The following is a 24,116-nucleotide window of genomic DNA, read 5'->3' on the forward strand; positions in this document are numbered from 1 at the left end:
CTCTTTTAGGTTGGATTTGTACCTTCATCCCCGAACTACCAGTCATGGTTCCAGACCTATTGGAGTTGACGATCTCCTAGATCGTTAAGGGGTGTAACCTTCACCTCGTGAACGGTTTACAAGTTCCTAAAACTTGTTGGCGACTCTTTTGCTCTAGCTTCCTTTCCTTTGGACGCCACCGTACTTTAGTGTATGATCACATTGGGGTTCAAGTTTGGGGTAATGCTTGAAATATTCCCTACAGTAACGCACTCGATCGGGCCCGGTGGTAGCGAGCTGGACTTCTTTCACACGGATTGGGCTTTAACTTAAACCTTGTTAACTTGAGTCCCAATTCTCAAATAGCTTGTTTCGTATTTCTTGCGGGAATTTCGGACCTCTTCCTTAAATTGAGCTCTTATTTACCGAACTAAATTTCGTTAACTTGGTCTTGGGCTTTAAATATACGATCAAACTCCAATATCTTTGTAGTAGTCTAATTAGCTATGGAATTGTAACAAATCTACAAATTCCTATAAAATAATACCAAATCTACAAAAACACTAGAAAACATATATAAGTAATAAAAATAGCTCTGTAGAGCTCAAATAAACACAAATATGACCGTGGGACGGAGAATAAAAATATACTTATATAAAATAGACTCATCAGATCCATATCCGCCCCATCACCCACTTGGATATTCATACCCACCCCAAAATGGTCTAAAACCCTGTGCCATGATGCTCTATTGTATCACATTAATGAAGATTATATCAAATTAGGTTAAGAAAATTAGGACTTTCACTATTCAAGCTTATTGGATCTTAGGGGGTATCAAATTTCATAAATTCTCAACTTTTTTAAATGAAATATGGTGCCGGTATAAGGTGGGTACGGGGCGAGGCGAATATGGGACGTATCTACTCTAAAATCCATACTCGCTCCATCACCCATGGCGGGTACACATTTTATACCCATCCCCGCCCCATCACCCGCCAAACCTCCCTCCATCCCCGCCCCAGTATGACGAGAATAGGATGGGTCTCCCAATTAACCCCACCCATTGCCATCCCTAGTTATAACATTAAGCCACTAACCATTAGTCCATTTCTCCACTACCATAACATTCCCCACAAGTAAAGTTGTTTGATAAACCCTTGAAAAACCCTCCCTATTTTCCTACCTCCCACTCTCTTTTACCACAAAAATGGCATTCTCCAAACCCTCCTCATTTCTCCACCACCTCAAAACCCTACCATTCCACCACCACCACCACCACCACCGGATTCTTCGGCGCCAACCCCCAATCTCCCTCTCCTTCCGCCTCCTCTCCTTCGCCACACCCGACGACATCGCCGCCGAGCGCCGCAAACGCAAGCGCCAGCTCCGTATGCAACCCCCCTTGTCTCCTACTCGCCACAACAACAACAACCAACAACAACAACAACGAAAATCCCCTATTTCAAACCCTAACCCTAATTCCCCCAAAATCCCTGATCATGTCTTCCTTCTCACTGGTAATCGCCTCAATTTGCACAACAAGATTCTCAAGCTTATTTGCGAGAATGACCTTGATGAAGCTGCTTTGTACACTCGTCATTCTGTTTACTCCAATTGTAGGCCTACTATTTTCACTTGCAATGCCGTTTTGTCTGCGCTTTTGCGCCAATCCAGGTACTCTGATTTCTTGTCGCTTCATAGGTTTATTACGCAGGCTGGAATTGCTTCCAATTTGATTACTTATAATTTGTTGATTACTTTGTATTGTGAGTGTCGGAAAGTTGATACTGCTTTAGAGCATTATAAGAGGTTGATTGAGGATGCCCCTTTCGAGCCGTCGAAGGCTACCTACAGGGTTTTGGTCAAGGGGTTGGTGGATAATGGGAGAGTTGATAAGGGGGTTGAGGTTAAGGATGAGATGCTGTCGAAAGGGTTTGAGGCGGATGAGGTTGTGTATGGGTTTTTGATGAATGGGTTTGCTAAGGATAAGGATGGGGATAAGGTTTTTGAGCTTTATGAAGAGTTGGGGGAGAAATTAGGTGGGGAGGTGACCAAGGGGATTGTGTTCGGGCCGTTGATGAAAGGGTATATTTTGAAGGGAATGGAGGATAAGGCGATGGAGACGTTTGAGGAGATAATGGGGGAGAATTCGAAGGTTAAGATGGATGATACGGCGTATAATTTGGTTCTTGATGCGTTTTGTAAGAATGGCAAGTTTGAGGAGGCGTTGAAGTTGTTTGAGAGGATGAAGAACTTGCATAATCCGCCGTGGTTGTTGACTGTGAATCTAGGAAGTTATAATGTGATGGTAGAGGGGTATTTCTTGGAAGGGAGGTATAAGGAAGCGGTTGATGTTTTTATGAGTATGGGTGAGAAGAATTGTAATCCTGATATTATATCGTTTAATAATTTGATTGAGCTATTGTGTAACCATGATTTGCTTCCTGAAGCGGAAGAATTGTGTGGAAGGATGAGTGAGAAGGGGGTTAGTCCGGATGAGGTAACTTATGGCTTGTTGATGGGTACGTGCTTGAAGGAGAATCGGCATGATGATGCAGCTGGGTATTTTACGAAAATGGTTGATGAGAATTTAAGACCTAATTTGTCTACTTACAACAAGCTGGTTGAAGGATTGGTTCAAGTAGGAAAGATTGATGAAGCTAAGTCGTTTTTCGACTTGATGGTTCAGAAGCTCAAGTTCAATTATGCTAGTTATGAGTTTATGTTCAAGGCTTTGTGTGATGTTGGAAGGGTTGATGATGTGCTCAAGATTGTCAATGACATTTTGGACGAGGGGAGTATTGACCTTAATAAAGACATGCAGGAAATTGTCAAAGATGGATTGAAAAGGGAAGCGCGAGAGGAGGAGGAATTGGACAGGTTGATTGAGCAAAAGGAAAAGGAGAAGGAAGAAGCTAAGAGAAGGGAAATTGAAGAAGCAGAAAGGGCCAAGGCCAGTGCGAAAGCTGCAGTTGCTTCTTTACTTCCTTCTAAGTTATTTGGAAACAAAGAAGACAGCAAAGAGTCTGCAGTGCTTTCTGGAATTACTGATACAGTGTCAAATGATGAAACACAAGCCAGTGGAGAAATTGTACCAGAAGGCAATACAGCAGATGAATCTGGGTCCAAAAGTCTCGACTCTGAACAGGCAACAGCTTGATCTTCATGTAATCCGCAAATGCAAAAAAGGTCTTTCTTGGCTTCCTTTTTATGACACTGCCATATAAAATCATAGCCTTTTCTGTAATATGTTATAACTCAGTTGTTAGGTTTTTTCTCACCAAATGATGATCTGATAGTTATTATGTCATTTGGCTAGTTTATGATATTAGCTATAAACCTGATTGCAACTCACTGACTAACGCTTTCCTGGTAATCTCGTTCAGACTGCTTTACTATCAAACTTTATATGCTAAATTCATGCTGCTGTTCTTGGCTTGTACCTTCTGTTTGAAAGTTGATTGTCCATTCACAATTCATTATTTTTCTTTTTGGCTTAGGCATATTTTTTGGAATTGAAATGAATTGAAGTGATTGTGTGGCAAGTTTTGGAGACTAGGAGAGTTCATCTAGTAATAAAATCCATCCTTCTCATCCCTGAGCCCCTCTATTCTGACAAAAGAGAATTCTTTGGGGTTAATACTTTAGGCAAGGCATCCGGCTGGTAGCAGCTACAGGAAAGATCTCCATTTTTTAAATTCTTGCTGGTATTTGTAGTGAGAAGTAATTAGAACTTTTGATTGTTTAGACGCCTGATGTGCATGTTGATTTAATAAGGACGGGTTCTCATCGAGCACTATTGATGTGTATGTTCTTTCTGGTAGAGTGATTAGGGACCCTAATGAATAAATAGAAAGTACTTAAAATTACATTGTACTTCTGTTTTGGCCCATTTCGGTGATATGGTGATAAGTGACCCTAATGAATACATGGAAATTACTAAAATTTCATTGTAAATATACTTTTTTCTGTTTTGGCCCTTTTGGGTGACATGGTGTTGGTGAGTTGAGTTTCATTTAAGCTGAATGAGAACTTATTGCAGTCATACTTGATGCATACTTCAAATCTTAAAGCATAGGTTAAATTGCCAACTAAAGTTTTATTGATTTCAAACCATATTAAGGGTGGGTTTCTTAAGTGGTTGAATTGCCTCTTGAAGTTATGGAATGATTTTGGGTGTTATTTGTGCTTAATTGAAGGATGGTGAACAAGGTTCTTTATGGAAATTGGGTATTGCTAGCATTCTTTGCAAGTACCACTATAGTCCAACTTTTAATTCAATTTGTAATTTTGCATGAAGTGAGCATATTGGGCACCAGAAGAGTGTTATGACTCAATATTATTAAGAAAAGGGTTATTTGGGTAGTTCACAATATGAGGAGCTTGTAGAAGAATCTAGAGTTTGTTAGGCAGGAATTCTCTATAAATAAAGCCAAGGAGGGAGAGAGTAATTGTGATGTATGACGATGATTATGTTGTACTATATCTTAGTTTATGTAATTTTTCCACCTTATCAATCTCTATACGTAGTATCACTGCTAAAATCAGTAATTCCTTGCTTATATCACCATAAACGGTAGTAAACTAAGGAAGAAGATTTTAAAAAAGAAGAAGATGGTTTTACTAGGATGCATAGTACAGTAAATGTGAATGATAATTCTACGTTTGAGAGGTGGATTCTCTCCCAAAGTATGAGCTTTCAAATGGCTTTTTCTCCCACTAAACAGTTATCTCTCCTCTATATATAGAGAAACTAACTTGCTTACTTATTCCTCTGGGCTCAGGGTACTACTAAGTACTAACTAGCTTAGTGTAGCATTCCTAGACTACCCTTCCACTCCATTAGCTCACAACAATACCTGCCACCCAAACTTTTACCTTGTCTTCAAGGTGGTTTGTAATCAGCAGCTTTCTTTTGGACTTGACAGTTTAGGGTAGTGTTCTGCTTCAAGAACTGACTGAATTAAGGGTCTGTATTAGTGCAAGTTGTAGCTCCTCATTGGTGAGTGTTGGGCTGAGTGTAAGTGACCCATCTCCAAAAGCAAAGTGTAGCAATTCATTGTGGCAGGAAATCATGGTTCGGGTGAAGTGGGTAGTAATTGTATTGAGATTGTAAGGTTGGGGCTTAAGAAAATTCAAGGAAAATCTTGGCAGTCAATAACAAAGAGGTTATTTCATCTTGATGCTCTACTGCCCTCCTAACTCCCGTTAAGCTGCGCTCCTACGCTACATGTCTTAATTCCCCCCCCCCCCCCCCCCCCTCTTTCTCAATCCTGTAATTGACTACATTCTTCTGATAACACTCCCTCCTTCAATAGCTACAACACTTCACCTTGTATGAGTGTTTTGAAATAGTTTTTGCTCTTTCATTCTCTCCCCCTCGCGTGGGCTCTCTCTCTCTCTCTCTCTCTCTCTCTCTCTCTCTCATCATCAACATACGTAACTATTCTTGAATGTGGGGAGTTTGTATCTAAGGTAAAAGAAAAGGCTTGTTTGACCATAATTTATGAGAAATAATTCTTGCGTATCTGGAGTGTTGACCAGGTTTATTGCTTGGTTTGTCCATATTATTTTGTTGTTCAGCGACATTTTTTTTTCTTTTTGGGCTGGCTGTTTCTTCTGCTAAAGTGTCTGTGTTTACTAGGAGAACCTAATATCTATGCAGATATACCCATGTTGTCATATCTGACAGTAGTGATCAGATCTGAGTAACAAAGATGATTCAATTCTAATTTTTGCTGATATAAGGTTCCCATTCTAGGTATGTCCTGAAAGAATTTTTGCTGGACACCCTCTTCTCTTGTCGCAGCAATTTATTGTCCCAGACTCCACATTCTCATTTCTAGTAGTTCTAATTCTACCTTGGTTTGCGTCTGGGACTCTGGGTGCCTCTTACTGTTTGAAAATGGTATGTATTGTGTGTAACAGGTTACCTAAATAGTGGAACTGGCACTGTTTAGTAGCATTGTGAGACAATGTGCCCTATACAAGATATCACAAAAGGTCAATTTGCTGGTCTCTTGATGAAGTTGGTTTGACGTGGTTATTAAGAGTATACAAAAGATTGAAATGATCTGTGTAAACAAAACCACCCAATGCCCCTTTTCATTTATTTATCTATTCTCTTGCATTGGTTTTGATCAATATGTGTAAACAAAATTACAGATTGTTAACAGAAGACGAATCAACAACATTAAAATACTTCGTATCTGTGAGCAATGTTGCAGGCATGTTTGTATCTGTGATCAATGTTGCAGGCATGTTTGTACCAGTAGTCTACTCAGAATATGGATAACACAGCACCTGAGGCTTCAGCATGCATGTGATCCCTGTTTGGTGACGGCGATTTGCCTGTATCTAAGTCACTAAATCAACCAGATTAGTTTCTTTAATTGTCTAATTTTTTTAATTTTTTTTAATTTTTTATTTTTTTGAAACCAAGTAAGCTAGTAATCTTTCACTGTAAGGTTTGTTGAATACATGACCCAGATTTGTTTAGTCATTGTCATTTTTAAGGGCCGTCTTTTTGGATACGTTCTTGGCTCCATTTTTTGCGTGCAAAAAATGGATACTGAGTGCTTATTAACAATCTGATGTGAATATACAAGTTATGATTGTAGTGCATTATTTCCATCCACATTTTTGCCAGATATTTCCAAACTCAAACGATTTGCATTAGGCAATTTTATTGTATCCTTCAAATATTAAATGACTATAGACTTCAAATATGATGATAGTGGGTAAATTTAATATATTGTTGACAAATCGTGTCATTTCCTAGTATTTTGTTGTATTGACTACCATATATCCGAGGTTAAATGATGCATCCTTTAATGCTCTAACTGCTAACTGCAGCTCCATTTGTGTCCATAAAAATTCATGTCAATATGTCATCCTTCTCATTCTATCATTTTTAGTAATTCATTCCACTTGTGACATTGTCTATAAATTGGTATACGTCTCACTTACCAACAATCAACCCTTCTTAGTAAATTCTCCTCTTGAATGCACTAAAAATAGAGGCTCCTAAGCTAAGCCAAAAATAGATACTAACTTTCAACACAACATCAATGAATTTTCATCCAATATCAGAAATTTTACAAGATGAGGCTTCTGAAGCCATCAACTACATAGCCCGTTACTATGAAAACGTACATGACTACCCAGTACGAAGCCAAGTCGAACCGGGTTATCTTCTAGACCTCATACCCGAAAACGCCCCAACTCTCCCTGAATCACTAGATCAGATTTTAGAAGATGTTGATAACAAAATTATGCCTGGTCTAACTCATTGGCTAAGTCCCAACTTCTTTGCATATTTCCCAGCAAGTGCAAGCAATGCTGCTTTGGTGGGAGAGATACTTTGTTCGGGACTTAATGTCGTCGGTTTCAATTGGATATCCTCACCTGCTGCGACCGAGCTTGAATCCATTGTTATGGATTGGATTGGGAAACTGCTCAACCTTCCTCAAGTATTTCTTTTCTCTGGTGGAGGTGGTGGTGTCATGCATGGTACATTATGCTTCTCGTTGTTTTATTTCACACTATAATCATATCATTAGTTATATACTTATATATCTACTCTATTTGTTCTGATTTGTTTATTTAGTTCTATTTGACTTAAAGCATAAATAACTTACTTAGATATGTGCTAATCTAAAATTATAAAAATTTGATATTTTAAACTAGGCCATGTTACAAATCTTATTAGGACCTTATTTGGTAAGAGCTTTTGGAGGCTTGTTAGTGGTTTGACCATTTTAATAAGATAATTTAATTTGTTAGTTTGGTAAAAAACTTATTGAAAGTTTTTGTTGGCTCAGAAAGCTTTTTTTTTTTAAATAGCTCATAATAGAATATTTTGGAAACTAGTTTATGGAACATGTAGCTTTTTAGTTATTAGATACACAAATTCTCTCTTTAACACAGAGAGTAGTTTCTTCTCTCTAGTATTCCTAGAGAAGCTCTTCCTTTTCAGTTTAATTTCCTCTCATATTCCTTAAACAAAAATATCTTTCGTCTCCATAAATAGTTTTAATATGAATCTTAATGTACCAAAATCACATCTGAATAGAATGGGGATTGGAGTCCCGAAAACGCCCTATGATTACCCGGAAGATATTTATAAATATTCTATCTCAGTTGTTGCAAAGGTGTGGGATGCTAGGGTATTTAGCGAAATTCAAGTTCAAAATTAGGTTGATAGTCTATCTGTCTATGGAAATCAAACACCAACATAATTGTGTAGAAAGTGAGTCATTCAAAGGACTTGTTATTCTTTTTTGCACCTCATTAGAGGATAGGGACAATCTTCTATCAATGGATTCTGCCTCTTATAAGGGGGCCTTCATTAGCTTCAAAGAGTGGCATATGGGTACTGATGTGAATAAGTTGGACGTCTCTGAAGCATCTGTTTGGGTAAGAGTGGAAGGACTCCCAACGAAAGAATGTCAACCCCAAGCGACTAGAAGAGTGTTGGAAAGGGTAGGAAGAATTGTCAGGTTCGACCAACAATCCATGGATGACAGACCACATAGCTAAAGGAGTGTTCATATACTGTCATGGGTGTGGAAAGATCTGACATCGGAGGCCAATGTGCAAACTCCCACAGGAAATAGCTCATCGAGAAGTTACAAATAGAATCAAGAACTTGCGTGGGTTAAATTATGATCTCCTGCTGGCTAGGCCAACCACTCCCCTATACATAAAGAAGATAATGGGGTAAGTTGATAAAGATCGATTTCGAACGACCAGAGTTAACCTAAGGGTATATCTGCTTCAGTCTCCTCAGAACACACACCCCCCCCTTTCAACTCTCCTCAACCAAGTTTGGACGTGAGTAATCAAGTGCAACACTCTCAATCGAGCAGCAGGGAGTCTAGTCCTGACTCAAGCTCATCATCTTCTTTAAGTTCCAATGACTCAAACAATCCAGGCCCAAGTAATAGAGCCCCAAAGAGCTTGGAAAGAACAGACCAAGTCCAAGGGAGTATGTCCCAATATGAAGACCATCGTAGTGGAAAGAGAACCGGAGTAGATCCAGGGGCAAACATACTAGTGAGAGAAACTCTAGCCCCTTTGACCTACTGTAGGGAGTAAGGAAAGGTCATAAACATACTTTCGCTTCGTGGCAGAAGAGGCTTACCAGACCTTCCACCGGTAATCATTCTAAGCTTACAAGTGGGAAAGAACAGGGAAGAGGTGATAAAAGAGATCATGGTTCCTTTTGATCAAAATCAGAAGAAAAGGAAATATGCTACTGCATGGTGTACAAGAACTAGCCCTCCCAGTACTACGGAGAGTCAAAAACAGAGAAGGAAGCTAGGGGATCAGGCTTCTCCTTTGTCGAATGAACAGGGCACTGCACAAAGCCAAGTAATTGCACAGGTCACAGCGTCGAAAACCATCAAAACGCTGTAACGGAGGAATGACGTTTTTCAGTCCTAAGAGGTACCAATATCTTCTCCTACCCTCCAACTACCGATTTATTGCTTCCTATTTATGATTCAGGCCTTGTTGACCAAAGAAGTTTGAATCTTATTGACTTTTTGGTATGTAAGGCTATTAGATTGCTACATAAGGAACCTTTAGACTCAAAACCTGCTCATCCAGCTATGTCCCCCAACTGGAAGTTTAATCATCTTTTCCCCCTCATTCATTGCTTTCCCCTCCCTATTTTCTCTACTCAGCTATCCCCTGTTATAAATTTCCCAACCACCTGGAATAATTACAACTCAGTGGTAAACTCCACAGAGATATTCGTTTATTCTCTGTTAAAGAATGGTAAACCCCCATATCTTTCGTTTGAAAGCCCCACCTCTAGATTCTCATCCCAATTCTTTTTTAAACCCCAACCACTAACTGCTTTTTAAATCCCTTTATGTCTACTACAAATATGGAAAAGAAAGAAGATTACAAAGTCTCCTTGTGCCCCACAGACAGAAACTACACTCTCAATCCTTTTCTAGACCCCTTTCGTCCCAAAAGTATCCTAATCGATCCTATAATTAGAACTATTGAGTTCTTTTTTCTTAGGGAAATGATGAATGAAGAGGAACTAAAAACTTACCGTAGTCTCCAAGCTTCCCATTCCTATATTTCTCTTCCAACTCTTGTGGCACAATCTCCACCAAAAAAATCTCTAGACATTCCTGAACCATCCCACAAAAACCCAGCTCACGAGTGGCCTAAAATGAAAGGCGTGGTAGTAGCTATCTCACCCTCCATTTCAGCTGACTCAAAAGAGGAGAATCCTAACCTAGACAGTGCTATGAACTCTCCCACCTCTATGGAGTCCTTCAATACAGCCCCTTCATGGATCTCTTCTGAGTCAATGACTCCTGTGCTAAACCTAAGTAAACCTGAGATTGAGTCTAGTGAGGAGTCTTTTGATTTTAAGCAGCAATTTTACACTCATGAGGAAAAGAAAATGCTGTTTAAAAGGAGAAAGGGAAGGAGGTTTACTGACAAGGGACCAAGAAAGAAGGGTTGGAGCCCCTGTGTAGAAGATGATCTTAAGAAGGTTTTCAACATGGATGGGAAGTAGGTGAAGAGAACAACAATTGAGGAAGAGCTGGGAGAGTCTTTAGGAAAGAGAAGTAACTAAAGTTTGTGCAGCAGGTGTGTGAAAAGTTCAGGTATGGGGTTAGTAAAGAAGATGACTTGTGGGAAAATTTTATGGAAGTAGATGAGAGGAAGTCTACTACTAGGATCCAAGGATTACGCATAGAAGCAAAGGAAGACCTGATGGATTCTGATGGTGAAGTGTCAAGCAAGGAAAATCCTGAAATCAAAGTTGAAGGCGCGGCTGGCTAACAGCCTTTGGGTGGAAAATGATTGTGTTAAGCTGGAATTGTAGGGGAGTGAATGATCTAAACTCCCCAATTTTCCCAGTAACAAGATCTTTAGCGACTAGGTTTAATGTAGATCTTATTTTCTGAAGTGAAACAAAGTGTAATTATGACTGTTTAATCCCTTATTTCAGTAAAATGGGATTTGTAGGTAGTACGGGGTGCAATGCAAATGCCAGCAAAGGAGGTTTGTTCCTATGCTGGTCGGATAGGGTGTGTGTGCATGTGGTAGAAGTCCCCCCCTTTTGTTATTCTGTGCTCTGTTAATCTAGTAGGAGATATTAACTATTATATTACCTGTGTGTATGGTAGTTCGTATGTACAAAATCGTATAGGTGTGTGGAACAAGCTGCATGAACTTATAAACACACATAAAGGGAATTTTGTGCTTATTGGTGACTTCAACTAACTGGATTCTCTAAAACAAAAGTTGGGTGGAAGAGATTGCGTCCCTGGGATGAATCACTTTGTAAAGTGGACAATTGAAAATAGGTTGTCTAGTATACCTTTCGTAGGACTAAAATATACATGGTGAAATAACAGAAAAGAAGATCCAATATATGAACAATTGGATCGTGCATATACAAATGATGAGTGGAGACAATTTTCCCGGATGCATTCCTATGGAATTTACCCATAATGTTATCTGACCATGGCCCCTTAATTCTTCAGTTGGAAAAACGAAGGGACAAAAAATACACACCTTATAAATGGAAGTCTGGAGTCTGAAATTAGACGAAGCGCATGAACTAAAAAGTTATGCTTGGGCTTATAATGTCAAAGGGTCACCAATGTACATTGCGCAGAGGAAAGTTTCAAGATTCTTAAAAGAAGTGGAAAACTGGTGTTTGAGCTACAAAAATAGCCATGATGCTGTGAACTGGCAGAAGATACAAGAGGAGTTTGAAGATGCTCAAAAGTCTGAGAAAAAAGTATCATTCTGATAGGTTGTCGTACACCTGTCAAAAATAAATTCCTAACAAAACCAACTAACAAATAGTAGGGTAAGTAGGGTCGAATCCATAGAGAGATGACTATTTAATCTAACCTCTAAGAATTTGGTGGAACTAAACTATGTCACAAAATTGGATAAAAAGATTAAGGGAAATTCTACATGGTGGCCTCATGGTTTCCATTTTTCTACGTGGAAGACGAAGTTTTTTCCAACTCTCTAAAGTGGCCCCAAGGTTTTGAAGTATTATGCATAGTGCCCATTTTTTAGGTTTTTGGCTAACCTTTACAATTAAAATGGTTAGCCTTTTTTTTTTTATTAAAAAATAATTAAATTATATTTTAAAATAATAAAAAAAAGGAAATTTAAAAAAAAAACCCAAACCCACGACCACCCTCCCACCACCACGTCCACCATCCACAACCCCAACCCCCACCCACCTAGCCTCTAGCCAAACCCCACTGCCGGCGCCACCTCGACCACCCTCCCTTCCCCAACCACCGTAACCCGACGACCATAAACAGGCCAAACCCGTAACCCAAAGTCCCAACCTCCACCCTTCGAAAACCCCAAAAATTGGCCGGAAAAGTTCGGCCACCCCTCCCCCACACCTCTAAAAGGTCAACGCTAGGGTTTCGTGTGTGTGAGGAGGGGCAGTCGGAATTTTTCGGCTTCTTTTAGGGGTTTTTGATTGGTGGGGGTTGGGGTTACGAGATTGGTTAGGGAAGGGGAAGGGAGGGAAGTCGGGGTGGCTGGCTGACGCCGAGGGAGTAGGGTTTTCGATTCACGCCGGCGCCGTCGAGGAAAAGGGGGTTAGGCGCGCCGGCGTTGGGGGGCAGTGGGGAAGGGGGTTAGGCGCGCCGGCTACCGTGGGTGGCTGGCTGGTGGTTGGTGGTTTTCTTTATTTTTTTTCTTTTTAAATATTTTTTTTATTTTATTTTTACTTATGGCTAACCAAAAGCTAAAAAAGTTAGCCAAAAAATCAAAAAATGGGCACTATGCATAATACTTCAAAACCTTGGGGCCACTTTAGAGAATTGGAAAAAACTTCGTCTTCCACGTAGAAAAATGGAAACCATGAGGCCACCATGTAGAATTTCCCAAATATTAATCTAAATCAAAATAGGAATAAAACAATTAATAAAAAGACCTAGGGTTGTGGTTCACCATGCTTATAGTTCTAAATCTGTCAAATATCAATAACAATTCAATTTATCAATTATCAAGAGCAATTGCTAAGCCTACGGTCGGGTCTTAACGCTCTCAATTCAACATATGTAGTTCGGTCGCTAACATAATCAGAATTGCTAATTGTAGGTAAGCCTCTAAAAGTAAGATCTTTCGATTCAAACTCTTATTAACAATAATTAATCAAACAATTGATCAGGTTGCAAGATTAACAATAAAACACTATCAATTAGAGAAACAACAATCAAAATATCATTAATATCAAACAAGATTCATTGTATAAACATGGATTCCCAAACCCTAGAAATAAACTACTCTAGCACGAAATAAATAATCAAAACTAAATCTAATAAAGAAAGAATAATTAAAAGAGAGAATAAAATACCTTAATGAATAAAAATAGTAAACTCAAGAACAATCCATGGAGAATCCATAGAGTTGCCCATGAGAAAACTAGGGCTAAGAAAATGAATATAAAAACGGCCTAAGGGAAAAATAATAATCCCTTAAAGTATTTATAATATCCTAAAACTTATCTAAAACTAATTAAAGAAAAGAAATCAGAAAATACAAATTACACAAGTTGCATTACTATTGGGTGATAGATGATGACATGGCATAAAACCGTAAGCGAGGTCGAAGGACGTAAATCAACGAAGGCTTGTGGGCTGCTTGCCAAAACCTGCGGGCGCAGGCACATCCTGCGGCTTGGCAGTAGCACCTGCTTATGTCGAGTGGTCGCAGGACAGGGGCGTAGCAATTATCATATCCCGCGGGTGGATGACTGCATCACTTGGATTCAAATGCCTATAAATTCTGTTCTAGGAAGCTTCTTGGGGCGTGTGACCTATCATTGGAAAGCTCTTCCAGTATTGTTTTCAAATCAACTTGAATCACTTCAATCCAATCTGTAGAACTCAAATTATGATCAAAAGAGTGAACAAAGGTCAGTTTTGACACTTTGTAAACCATCGTTTTCCTCGTCTCTATCTCAAATTCATCTCCCAAAGGTGCATAGCGACTCTCGTGGAAGTTATTATCATTTATAATGCATACAAATCTCAACCTAATCTTCCACAAGCACATACTTTCATTGAGTGACCTCGATTCATCGACTTTTCATCCTTTCATTGTCCGATTTTCCCAAAATTACTCCGAAAGCGTCCAAATAGTTATAGAAACTACTTGAAACCATTAAGAAAACACAAAGGAAGCGTAATAGAGCACAAAAATGACAACTTATGCAATTGCAACCTACAAAGCAACAGAAGACTCAAGAAGAAACTATAAAACTAGCATAAATGTGCCTATAAACTCTATATAAATATGACTCATCACATTCCATATGGGGTTGGAAATAGAAAAGAGGAAGAGGCTGGAAGAGGAGGCTACCAATAAGTGGTTTTATTGGAAGCAGAGAGCAAAATCAATATGGGACACATATGGTGATCAGTCTACAACCTTCTTCTTCGAGAGTGTGAAGCAACGATCATCTAGGATGGAGGTTCGAGCTCTAAAGAATAATCAAGATGAATGGATCACACATAAGGAAAGAATAAAGGCCTAGTTTTACTCACACTTTGCCTTGATGTATGAAGGATCTCTTATATCCCAAGATGATGTTCATCAAAGAGAGGATTTGCTCAAGGCTTGGATCCAGGTTCTCCCAAAGCTAAACTTAGGTCAAATCTTGTGGTTAGAAAGGCCTTTTTTAGAGGATGAGATCAAGGTTGCAGTTTTTGCTCCAAATCCCCTTAAATCACATGGTCTAGATGGGTCCCCACCACTCTTCTTCCAAGAGAATTGGAGTGTAATAAAGAATGAAGTGATCAAAGGAGTCCAACATTTCTTTTGTACATGCAACTTGCTTGAAGAGACAAATAAAACTTTTATAACCCTAATCCCAAAGGTGAAGCAGCCATCAAAGGTGGATGAATTTAGATTAATAAGCTTGTACAACTCTCTTTACAAGATCATCTCCAAGTGTATGGTAAACAGACTCAAGGCAATATTACCTGTTATAATTGGAGATTTTCAAAACGCTTTTGTGTCTGGAAGGCTTATGATTGACAACTGCTATGTAGCTCATGAGATTCTGAATTAAGTAAAGGCAAGGAAAAAAGGTGGAATTTTTGAAGCTATTTTGAAAATAGATCTTAGCAAATCATATGATCGAGTGGCGTGGGATCTGGTGGAAAATATCATTTCTCAGATGAACAACCCTCCATCGTGGAAAGTATTGATCAAGCAGTGTATCTCTTCTGTCTCTTATGCAGTGTTGGAGAATGGGGAACCAACAAACTTCTTCTCTCCAAAAGTTGGTTTAAGCCAAGGGGACCCTTTGTCCCCATACCTTTTCATTCTAGTTATGGAAACTCTGTCAAGAAGATTGTCTAAACTCCAAGCTAGTGGAGAGCTAAAGGGCATAAAAATAGGAAGGAATGCTCCAGCTGTAAACCACTTGTTCTTGTTGGGGTTTGGTGAGTCCGAATCACCGCGGAATCAAACCCAAAAATAAGACCGCACTCGCAATAAATAAAACTATAAACATAATTAACTTAACAACAAGATTAAGATAATAAGATTACCTTTGGAGCGTGCTTCGCCCGACCGCTTGGGATCTTACTTGAAAGCTAGCTTCGAAATTACGAAGCCTCCAACGATGATCCACCCGCAACAACGTTCACCGACTGGGTCCAATGTCTTGGGGTTAGCATGACCCGACCGATAAACCCGAATAATTGAGTTCAAAGACTTTCACAAAATGTGATACCTATTCCAACTATTAAGTTCAAAGGTTTTCACTACTAGCGATCCCTTTTCCAACTCTGACTCAAGCATCATTTCCAATGCCCTTACTTGGGTATTTATAGGAAATGATGAGAGTATGATTGTCTCTCCCATCAATGTGGGATAGTGAGTTTTTCACCTTTTATTTTAAAAGTAAAATAAAATTATTTAAGCAAGCTAGTAATAAATCAACAAGTGTCAACTATACATAAGAGAGCAAGTGAGGACGACTTAGAGAGGGGGACCAAACTTGCTCCCCACTCTCTCCCTCACCTTGTGCCACATGTCCTCTCCCACTTGGCATCAAGGCATCCAAGTGGGCTATCCTTTTTTCCTCCCTTAGTCTCGGCCCAGCTTCCCGCACCCATGAGTTGCGGGCTCCTGCTGCTATCGGCCAGCAAGCCGAGCACTCCAAGTGCGGGCTGCTGCCGAGGCTTGCCTTGGCTGTTAGCATTGGTGCTCTAGCATGCACCAGCCAGCTAAGGCTCGGCTTGGTGGGCATGCTAGCCACCAGGCTACGCATTGTGCCCCTAGCACTGGGATTGCATGGGGCACTTCGATGCTAGGGGTATTTTCGACTTTTACTATTTTCGACTCGACTTCCAACGCTCGGTTTTGACGCTCTGAGCTCGAATTTCCGACGTCTAAATAAATATTACTCGGTTGACTCATTAATTCCTTTTGGATTAATTCGTCGCTTCGGTCTTTGATTTCTTGGGTCTGACCCGAAGGGTTCAGTCAAATTTATGCTGTAATATTAATTATGCATTAATATTACTGATCGAAAGCGGCCTCCACCCAGGCATTCCGATCACTTGACCTTACTGAATATATTAGCTTTCTAATAATTCTGAACCCACTATTAGAATAATACACTTGTTCGAAGGACACTATTCCTTTTAATCTCCCATTTGCCCTTCCGGACAAGTGTGCTTTTAGTGTATATCCCTTTTCCTATGCCGCTTCATGCCTCTTCTTTAACTATAAGGTAAGATTTATCTGTCATCCTTATTACGTCCAAAAGTGTTTCTCGATTCGAGTTCGACTGTCAATAAACAGATGATTTCTAAAATCCATCCGAGCACGGCCATGCATTTTTACAGTCTCGCTCTACGAGAGGCCTTGTAAACAACAAAGACATCTTCCCTATTTTAATAGGGGGACATTTCCAGTCTTGTAATGTGGTTTATCTGACTAAGAGGACCTAGCCGTCCGAGTGATGTCGTTATAATCCCCTATTACGACAGACGTTTGACAATCATCAAAGCGGATTAGTGCTGAAACAAGAAAGCTCACAATGCTCATGGTTGAAGAAAAAGGTTCCGATAGCAATAATGAGAAGTATACTTATGACGATTTTTAATCTCTTAAAGTGTTTTCATCGGTCGATCCACTATGGTTCTAAACCAATACCTGTGCAAATGATTCATGACGGTCATGTCCTTGTAGCACAAGAAATGGTGCTATAAATCAAACTACACATTAATTTCAAATGGAAATTAATCGTCCGTCGTTTAAATGACGTCGATTAGGGATAATTTTCGATTATAATATTCAATATTCACTTAATAGGTGTTTCCTTACCAAGACTGATCTTGATACCCTATTTTGAATATTCCAAGAATCGAATGGACTCATTATTTAATTCTAAACCACAATTAAATAATCGACGGAGTGATTTAAATTGCATGAAATATAACACCCCAATAAATCTCTCTTTAAACCTGTGAATACCCTGAACAAAATCCAAGAGAATTACTGGCGTGCTACCGCCATGTGTTCAAACGTTAAGGCTTTATCAGAAATTAGCAGCGGAAAAACTAAATCAGTTATAAATAAGTTTCAAAACCAACAAATAAAACCAAATTAAGTTATACAAGCTGGAACCATTAAGGCCCTTATTCAAAACCCCACAAAAGTAGTAAATAAATAAAATCAGAGTTTAAATAAATTCAAACTTATGAAAAGACAAAAACTACGAATAATAACCAACTCTCCACTCAAAATCCCACCACCTTGATGCAAGTCCAAACTATGTAAACACTTGTGATGAGTTTGCTCCCCAATATTACAAGTGTAAAGATTGGATCGTCACAGGGTCATTGAAAGGCGAAGGCCATGACCAAAGAAAGACACACAAAGCACGCAATCAGCAAAGTTGAGTACATACAAGCTGCGAAACATAAATTAAGAAATCCCTAACATGCTACTAATAATCAATCATCACACATCATTAATTTGTAGACTCAACTATCAATTTACTAAGACTCCACTATTTAATAATAGGTAAATCATTTCATTTTATTCATTGGATTAAGCAATAGACAAGGTTGTCCAACCCATGCTCCATTTGGAACATCAATAAAAGAAAAACCCCATGCCTCCTTTCGGAAACATCAATAAACATCCAACGACCACGGGCGCGACTCTGTGACCGTAGTTAGTATAAGATCTCACCTAACTTCTAGTTTTGAAAAATATTTGAAATAAGAGACTCGTAGATCAGACGACCTCGAGAAAAGTACACGGCTAATACCCCGTGTACCCCAACCCCTGATTGTCATTACTCCAGAAGTGCACCAATCCAGAGTTTTATTGCTCATCCATCTTGCACTTTACGTGATTTACAGGTTTAGACTTGGTGATGACTCATATGCAAACAATACAATCAATCTAATATCAATTCAATCAAGTAAAACAACTTTCCAATTTCAATTCTTGTTTATTAGTGACAAGCAACATTTATTATTTATTCCTTTAACTTCCTCGGTGTATAAACACCTTGAGTGCATAAGACACCCCAAAACTTTAACCTCGTCTTATAAGACTTGAATTCTTCCGTTACTCATCCTATTTCAATAATCATGAATGAGTAATAAATAAATCATTCCACATATTCACATACCTTTGCCTCTAAGTGCATCTTGCAAAGTTAATTCATAAATAATACTTACAAGTTAAATTAATACACAATCCTCATACTTGAATCAAAACCAACTGTCACATCAAACATTAATTACAATTACTACCATACAATTTCAACCAATCCACAAATTCCTAACATGATTCTAAGTTTTCCAAGTCCTTAAACATGCTCCTAAAGTCAAGGTTTTTGTATCCTTGTACGTACCTTGAGCAAACGAATTGGTATGCCACTTTACTAACTAGCAAACGAATTGGTGCCTTAGACCGGGTTTGAACCGCTGCCAAATGCCTTTTTTCACCTAGGGAAACTCCTCTCCTAAACCAAATAATAACATCTCAATCAATACCCAATCAATCAAATTTACAGCAATACTAACTTACTTTAAAACCTTCAAAATCCAAATCAAACATCACTTTAAAACCTTCCCTTTAGTTAAAATTAAAGGCTTATATATAGTTCTTTAAATTTTCTTCATAAAAACCTTAAAATACACTCTTATAAATGAAATTACAGCAAAGTTTAAAGTTTAATAAAAATCTTAAAATTATTTAAAAACCACTAATAATCTCCCTTTTTAATGGGTGATTTAACCCTCTTTATAAAACATCAAAAGTAATACTTAGAAACTATTTCCAGCACCTAAAACTTCAATAAAAACATATATTTATGCTTAATTAACTTTAAACATAATTAATTTTATTAATTAAACTCAAGGATAATATTTTAAGTATAAAAAAAACTTCGTTAAAATAAAAAACTGCCTGAAAATCATAGTTAGAGGTTGAATTTGGCCACGATAGGGTGGTGTTTACTACTTAAAGTAGTAAGTCTTTCTTAAAACGTTGTTTTCACATGGAAGACACTAATTTTTTTTTTTTTTTTATCAAAATCGGATGAGTTCAGAACCTGATCGGGATTAAAACGGGATTAATATTAACGAACGGAAATCTAAAAATTAAAACACGAATATACGTGATCAAAATAATCTGGAATTAAGTTAAACTAATCAGTAGTTATAATCACCAAAATTTCAAAACATCATTACTATAAAAGCCCTAAATCAATTGTTCATAAAAACCCTAAAATCATGGATTTCAATAATTAAAAACCTTAGGTTATAAAATTTACAAAATCTGTAAATTATGACCATTTATAAAATCTGAAATTATAAAGTTAAATCATCAAAATAAAATTTGAGACTAATTAAATTAATTTCAAACAATAAAATCAAAACCCATAAATCAATAATTATAATTACACAAATTAATAAAACAAAGGAGAAAGAAAATAAGACTAACCTTTTTGTGTGGGAAATTTTTGATTCATGGGGTATTTATAGGAGAGAACGTTGTAGGGTAAATAGAAAGATTGGGCCTCATAAAATTAATGGGCCACATGAATGAAGTGGACTAAGATTTAGTTGTATTGAAATAAATAATAGAATGAAGGTTCATAAAATAATTTGTACCAAAATAATTTTTGACCCAAATTAATAATTTAAATATTTTGAAATTAAATTACGGAAAAATACAAAACAATATTTTAAATAAAATTAAATTTCATTTATAACATATTTAAAAATATGGGGGATTACATGAAATATTTAATTACTCCAAAACTGAATGGTTTATCATAGTGCTTTACATTTAAATAGTCCAAAATTAATTAAAAACACTAAATTAAGGAAATCAAAGCCAATCTCCGATGTGCCTGATTCCCATTGCCTCAACTTGCTTGTTATGCTTCACTTGAGGTAAAGGTTTAGTAAGTGAATCGGCTACATTGTCATCTGTTCCAACTTTACAAATTCTGATTTCACCTTCTTATTTCCATTCTCGAATCATGTGAAACCGCCGCTTAACATGTTTGACCTTCCGACGTTCTCTTGGCTCTCTGGCCTAAGCAATAGCTCCATTATTGTCATAGTAGAGATCTGTTTGTCCCTTGATGGAGGGTACGACACCAAGTTCACCAATGAACTTGCAAATCCAAACTGCCTCCTTAGCTGCCTCAGATGCTGCCAAGTATTTGGCTTCAGTTGTAGAATCTGCAGATGTGCTTTTCTTAGCACTCTTCCAACTAAACTCTCCTCCATTGAGACAGAATATGTACCCAGACTGTGACTTGAAGTCATCTCTGCCTGTCTGGAAGCTTGTGTCGGTATAACCCTCAACAACTAATTCATCTTTGCCACCATAGACCAGGAATTTCTCTTTGTTCCTTTTTAGGTACTTTAGGATATTCTTGGTTGCAGTCCAATGCGCCTCTCTTGGATCAGATTAGTATCGGCACATAGTGCTCAAGGCATACGACACATCTGGCCTAGTACATATCATGGCATACATGATCGATCCAATAAGCGAAGCATATGGAATCTAATTCATCCTTTTTCGCTCATCAGGTGTCTTTGGACACTGCTTCTTGCTTAGGTTTATGCCATGCAACATGGGTAGGTGGCCTCTCTTGGCTCCTTCCATGCAAAATCGAGTTGGTACCTTATCTATATAAGTACTTTGACTCAATCCTATCATCCTTTTTGATATATCCCTATAGATCTTGATGCCTAGTATGTAATGAGCCTCTCCCAAGTCTTTCATTGAAAAACATTTTCCGACCCAAGCCTTTACAGACTCTAACAAATGGAATGATGTTTCCAATGAGCAAAATGTCATCGACATATAAGACTAGGAAGGTGATGTCACTCCCACCGACCTTCTTGTAAACACAAGAATCATCTGGATTCTTGATAAAACCAAACTTACTAATGGCTTCATCAAATCGCAGATTCCAACTTTTGCTCGCTTGCTTTAATCCATAAATGGATTTCTTAAGCTTTCATACCTTTCCAGTGTTGTTTTGGTCGACAAAACCTTTGGGCTGTCTCATACACACAATTTCGTCCAAAATACCATTTAGAAAGGCGGTTTTAACGTCCATCTGCCATATTTCATAATTGTAATATGCAGCAGTCGCTAGGAGAATCCGAACGGATTTAAGCATTGCGACTGGAGAAAAGGTTTCATTGTAATCAATACCATGAACTTGTCTATAACCTTTTGTTACCAATCTAGCTTTGTAAATGAATACATTTCCATCTTTGTTAGTTTTCAACTTGAAAATCCACTTACATCTGATAGGTGTGTAGCCTTCAGGTAAGTCAACCAAGTCCCTGACTTGATTTTCAAACATGGAATCCATTTCGGATCTCATGGCTTCTTGCCATTTAGCAGAGTCGGTGCTTGCCATCGCTTGCTTGTAGGTTGCCGGTTCATCTCCATCCATGATTAGGATGTCCTGATTCTCGGTTAAAAACAATCCAAGATATCTATCAGGTTCAGATCTCGGCCTCTGAGGCCTACGTAGGGTATTGGATTGAGCATTTGTATTGTAGGTTTGACTTTGCATATTTTGATCACTTTGACCTTCGTCAACAGACGCTTTTTGAACACTTTGACTGTCATTCTGATTTTGTTGCTCATCCTCACGAACTTTGTCGAGTTCGATTTTCCTCCCACTTGTCATTTTGGAAAGGTGCTCCTTCTCCAAAAAGACACCATCGCGAGCAACAAACACTTTGTTCTCCGATTTATTGTAGAAGTAATACCCTTTATGTAGGGAATATTTCAAGCATTATCCCTAGCTTGAACCCCACTGTGATCATACACTAAAGTACGGTGGCGTCCAAAGGGAAGGAAGCTAGAGTAAAAGAGTCGCCAACAAGTTTTAGGAACTTGTAAACCGTTCACAGGGTGAAGGTTACACCCCTTACCGATCCAAGAGATCGTTAACTCCAATAGATCTGGAACCAAGACTGGAAGTTCGGGGATGAAGGTACAAATCCAATCTAAAAGAGAAAGAACCTGCCCTATTTATAGGCATCTACTTTATTCTTCTCGTATTAATGTGCGCTTTCTTACTAACATGCAATCATTAGGTTTACCCTAAAACCAGTTTATATATGTTGGTTGAATATTAATGCACAAATAAATCTATTATTGGCGATCACTTGAATTATAATCAAATTATCCCTAAACAAGATTATTAATTATCTTATTAAGCGTGATTACAAGTACAAATTCCCTTTAAACATGCATAAAAGGTGTGATCAAGCAATAACAACAAATAAGCATAAAGCAACAATCATCATCATCATCATCATAATAATAATAATCATAATCATGTTAAAAATAAAGCATAATAATATTAGCAAGATCATAGGCATGATACTAACAAGATTAATAACAAACCCTAGCATGTCACTAAACAATAAAGATCAAAGCTTTAGCCCTAACATGATACTAACATGATATTGGGAATGAAATAGGAAGCATCACATATATCATAATTTATATAAGCAAATCACCCTAAACATGATACTAGGAAGCAAAAACCTAAACATGATTTCTATATCATAATATCAATAAAGCAATTAAAGCACTTACTTGGACGCCTTGTACCTCTTTCTAATAACAAAATACACACGTTAGTAACTTCAAAGAAAATATAAAATCAAACAATTAAATTAAATAATTGAAATAGGAATTTAGGACCAAACCCTCATAAATTAAACCTTTCACGTCTAGGCCGAAGGCAACTTCGAATTATGCTAAGTGTGTCTAGATCTTGTGAATGCGGAATTTTGTTTGTGAAAAGTTGGTTTAGAATAAGAGAGAGAGAGTATCAAGAATTTCTTCATGACAGTTGGTAATTAAAAACGGAGGTCTAAGGACGCTATTTATAATGAAAATTAGCCGGAATATGATAAAAAAGAATCGGAGTTTCAAGAAGAATAAAACACGACGCTAGCGCCGTACATGCCTCTGTCGCCAAGCGACAGCCTGTGGTGCGGCGTTGCAGGCAGTTTTTTCAACGTTTTCATTTTTTGGATAAAATTAAGCGTACGAGGGGTAAAACTGTAATTTCATTTAAAACACTTCTTTTATTCTAAATAAAACTCATATAACTCAATTATCAATGCTAATCATATTAGGATTCAAACAAACCTTCTAGAAGATTCTAGAAGACTATAATCAATCCTAATTGCATTAGGAATGATAAATCATAATAGGCCATCCTCTAGATCATTGGGCCGCATATAAAGATCAAACCGGGCCCAATTTAGTAATTTAGCCATAACTTTCTCATTATTCATCAGAATTGGGCTTATAATATATCGTTGGAAAGCTCTTTTCAAACCCGATCCAACTACACTATTATTGGACCCTTGCTATGGAACAAAATAAACTGGATTGGCTATTTTCATAAAATAGGTTTTCAAAAACAGAGAGAAAGAAATGAAATTTAATAAAAACTAACCGCAACACTAGAATTTTCACACTTCTACTTCATTTGATTATAATTCGACGTGAAAGGTATTCATCACTAGGTTTGGTTTTGGGGAGACACAAATGGGTGTCTACACTTTGTT

At 38.0% G+C, this 24,116-nt stretch overlaps 1 protein-coding gene and 1 pseudogene across 5 annotated transcripts in view; both read left to right on the forward strand.

Annotated features, from left to right (window-relative positions):
* The first annotated feature begins 1,125 nt into the window (after nt 1–1,125).
* Nucleotides 1,126–6,604, forward strand: LOC145558465 (pentatricopeptide repeat-containing protein At3g49240, mitochondrial pseudogene; annotated as a pseudogene). Of its 4 annotated transcripts, none has more exons than XR_014092486.1 (3): nt 1,126–3,171; nt 5,911–5,985; nt 6,148–6,604. The product of XR_014092486.1 is annotated as a pentatricopeptide repeat-containing protein At3g49240, mitochondrial pseudogene, transcript variant X4 (transcript). The 4 variants fall into 4 exon arrangements; XR_014092484.1 differs by having other exon boundaries at nt 1,127–3,171; nt 5,911–6,060; XR_014092485.1 differs by lacking the exon at nt 5,911–5,985 and having other exon boundaries at nt 1,127–3,171.
* Nucleotides 6,605–6,979: 375 nt separating this feature from the next.
* Nucleotides 6,980–24,116, forward strand: part of LOC145559634 (phenylacetaldehyde synthase-like) — a 31,221-nt gene continuing 14,084 nt past the window's right edge. The window contains exon 1 of the mRNA XM_081621029.1: nt 6,980–7,494. Within this exon, the coding sequence (XP_081477155.1) occupies nt 7,053–7,494 (442 nt within the window). The 5' untranslated portion in view covers nt 6,980–7,052. The remainder of the gene's footprint in view (nt 7,495–24,116) is intronic.

This window comes from Chenopodium album, chromosome 9 (genome assembly GCF_948465745.1).
Source record: "Chenopodium album chromosome 9, dcCheAlbu1.1, whole genome shotgun sequence".
NCBI classification, from domain to species: Eukaryota; Viridiplantae; Streptophyta; class Magnoliopsida; order Caryophyllales; family Amaranthaceae; genus Chenopodium; species Chenopodium album.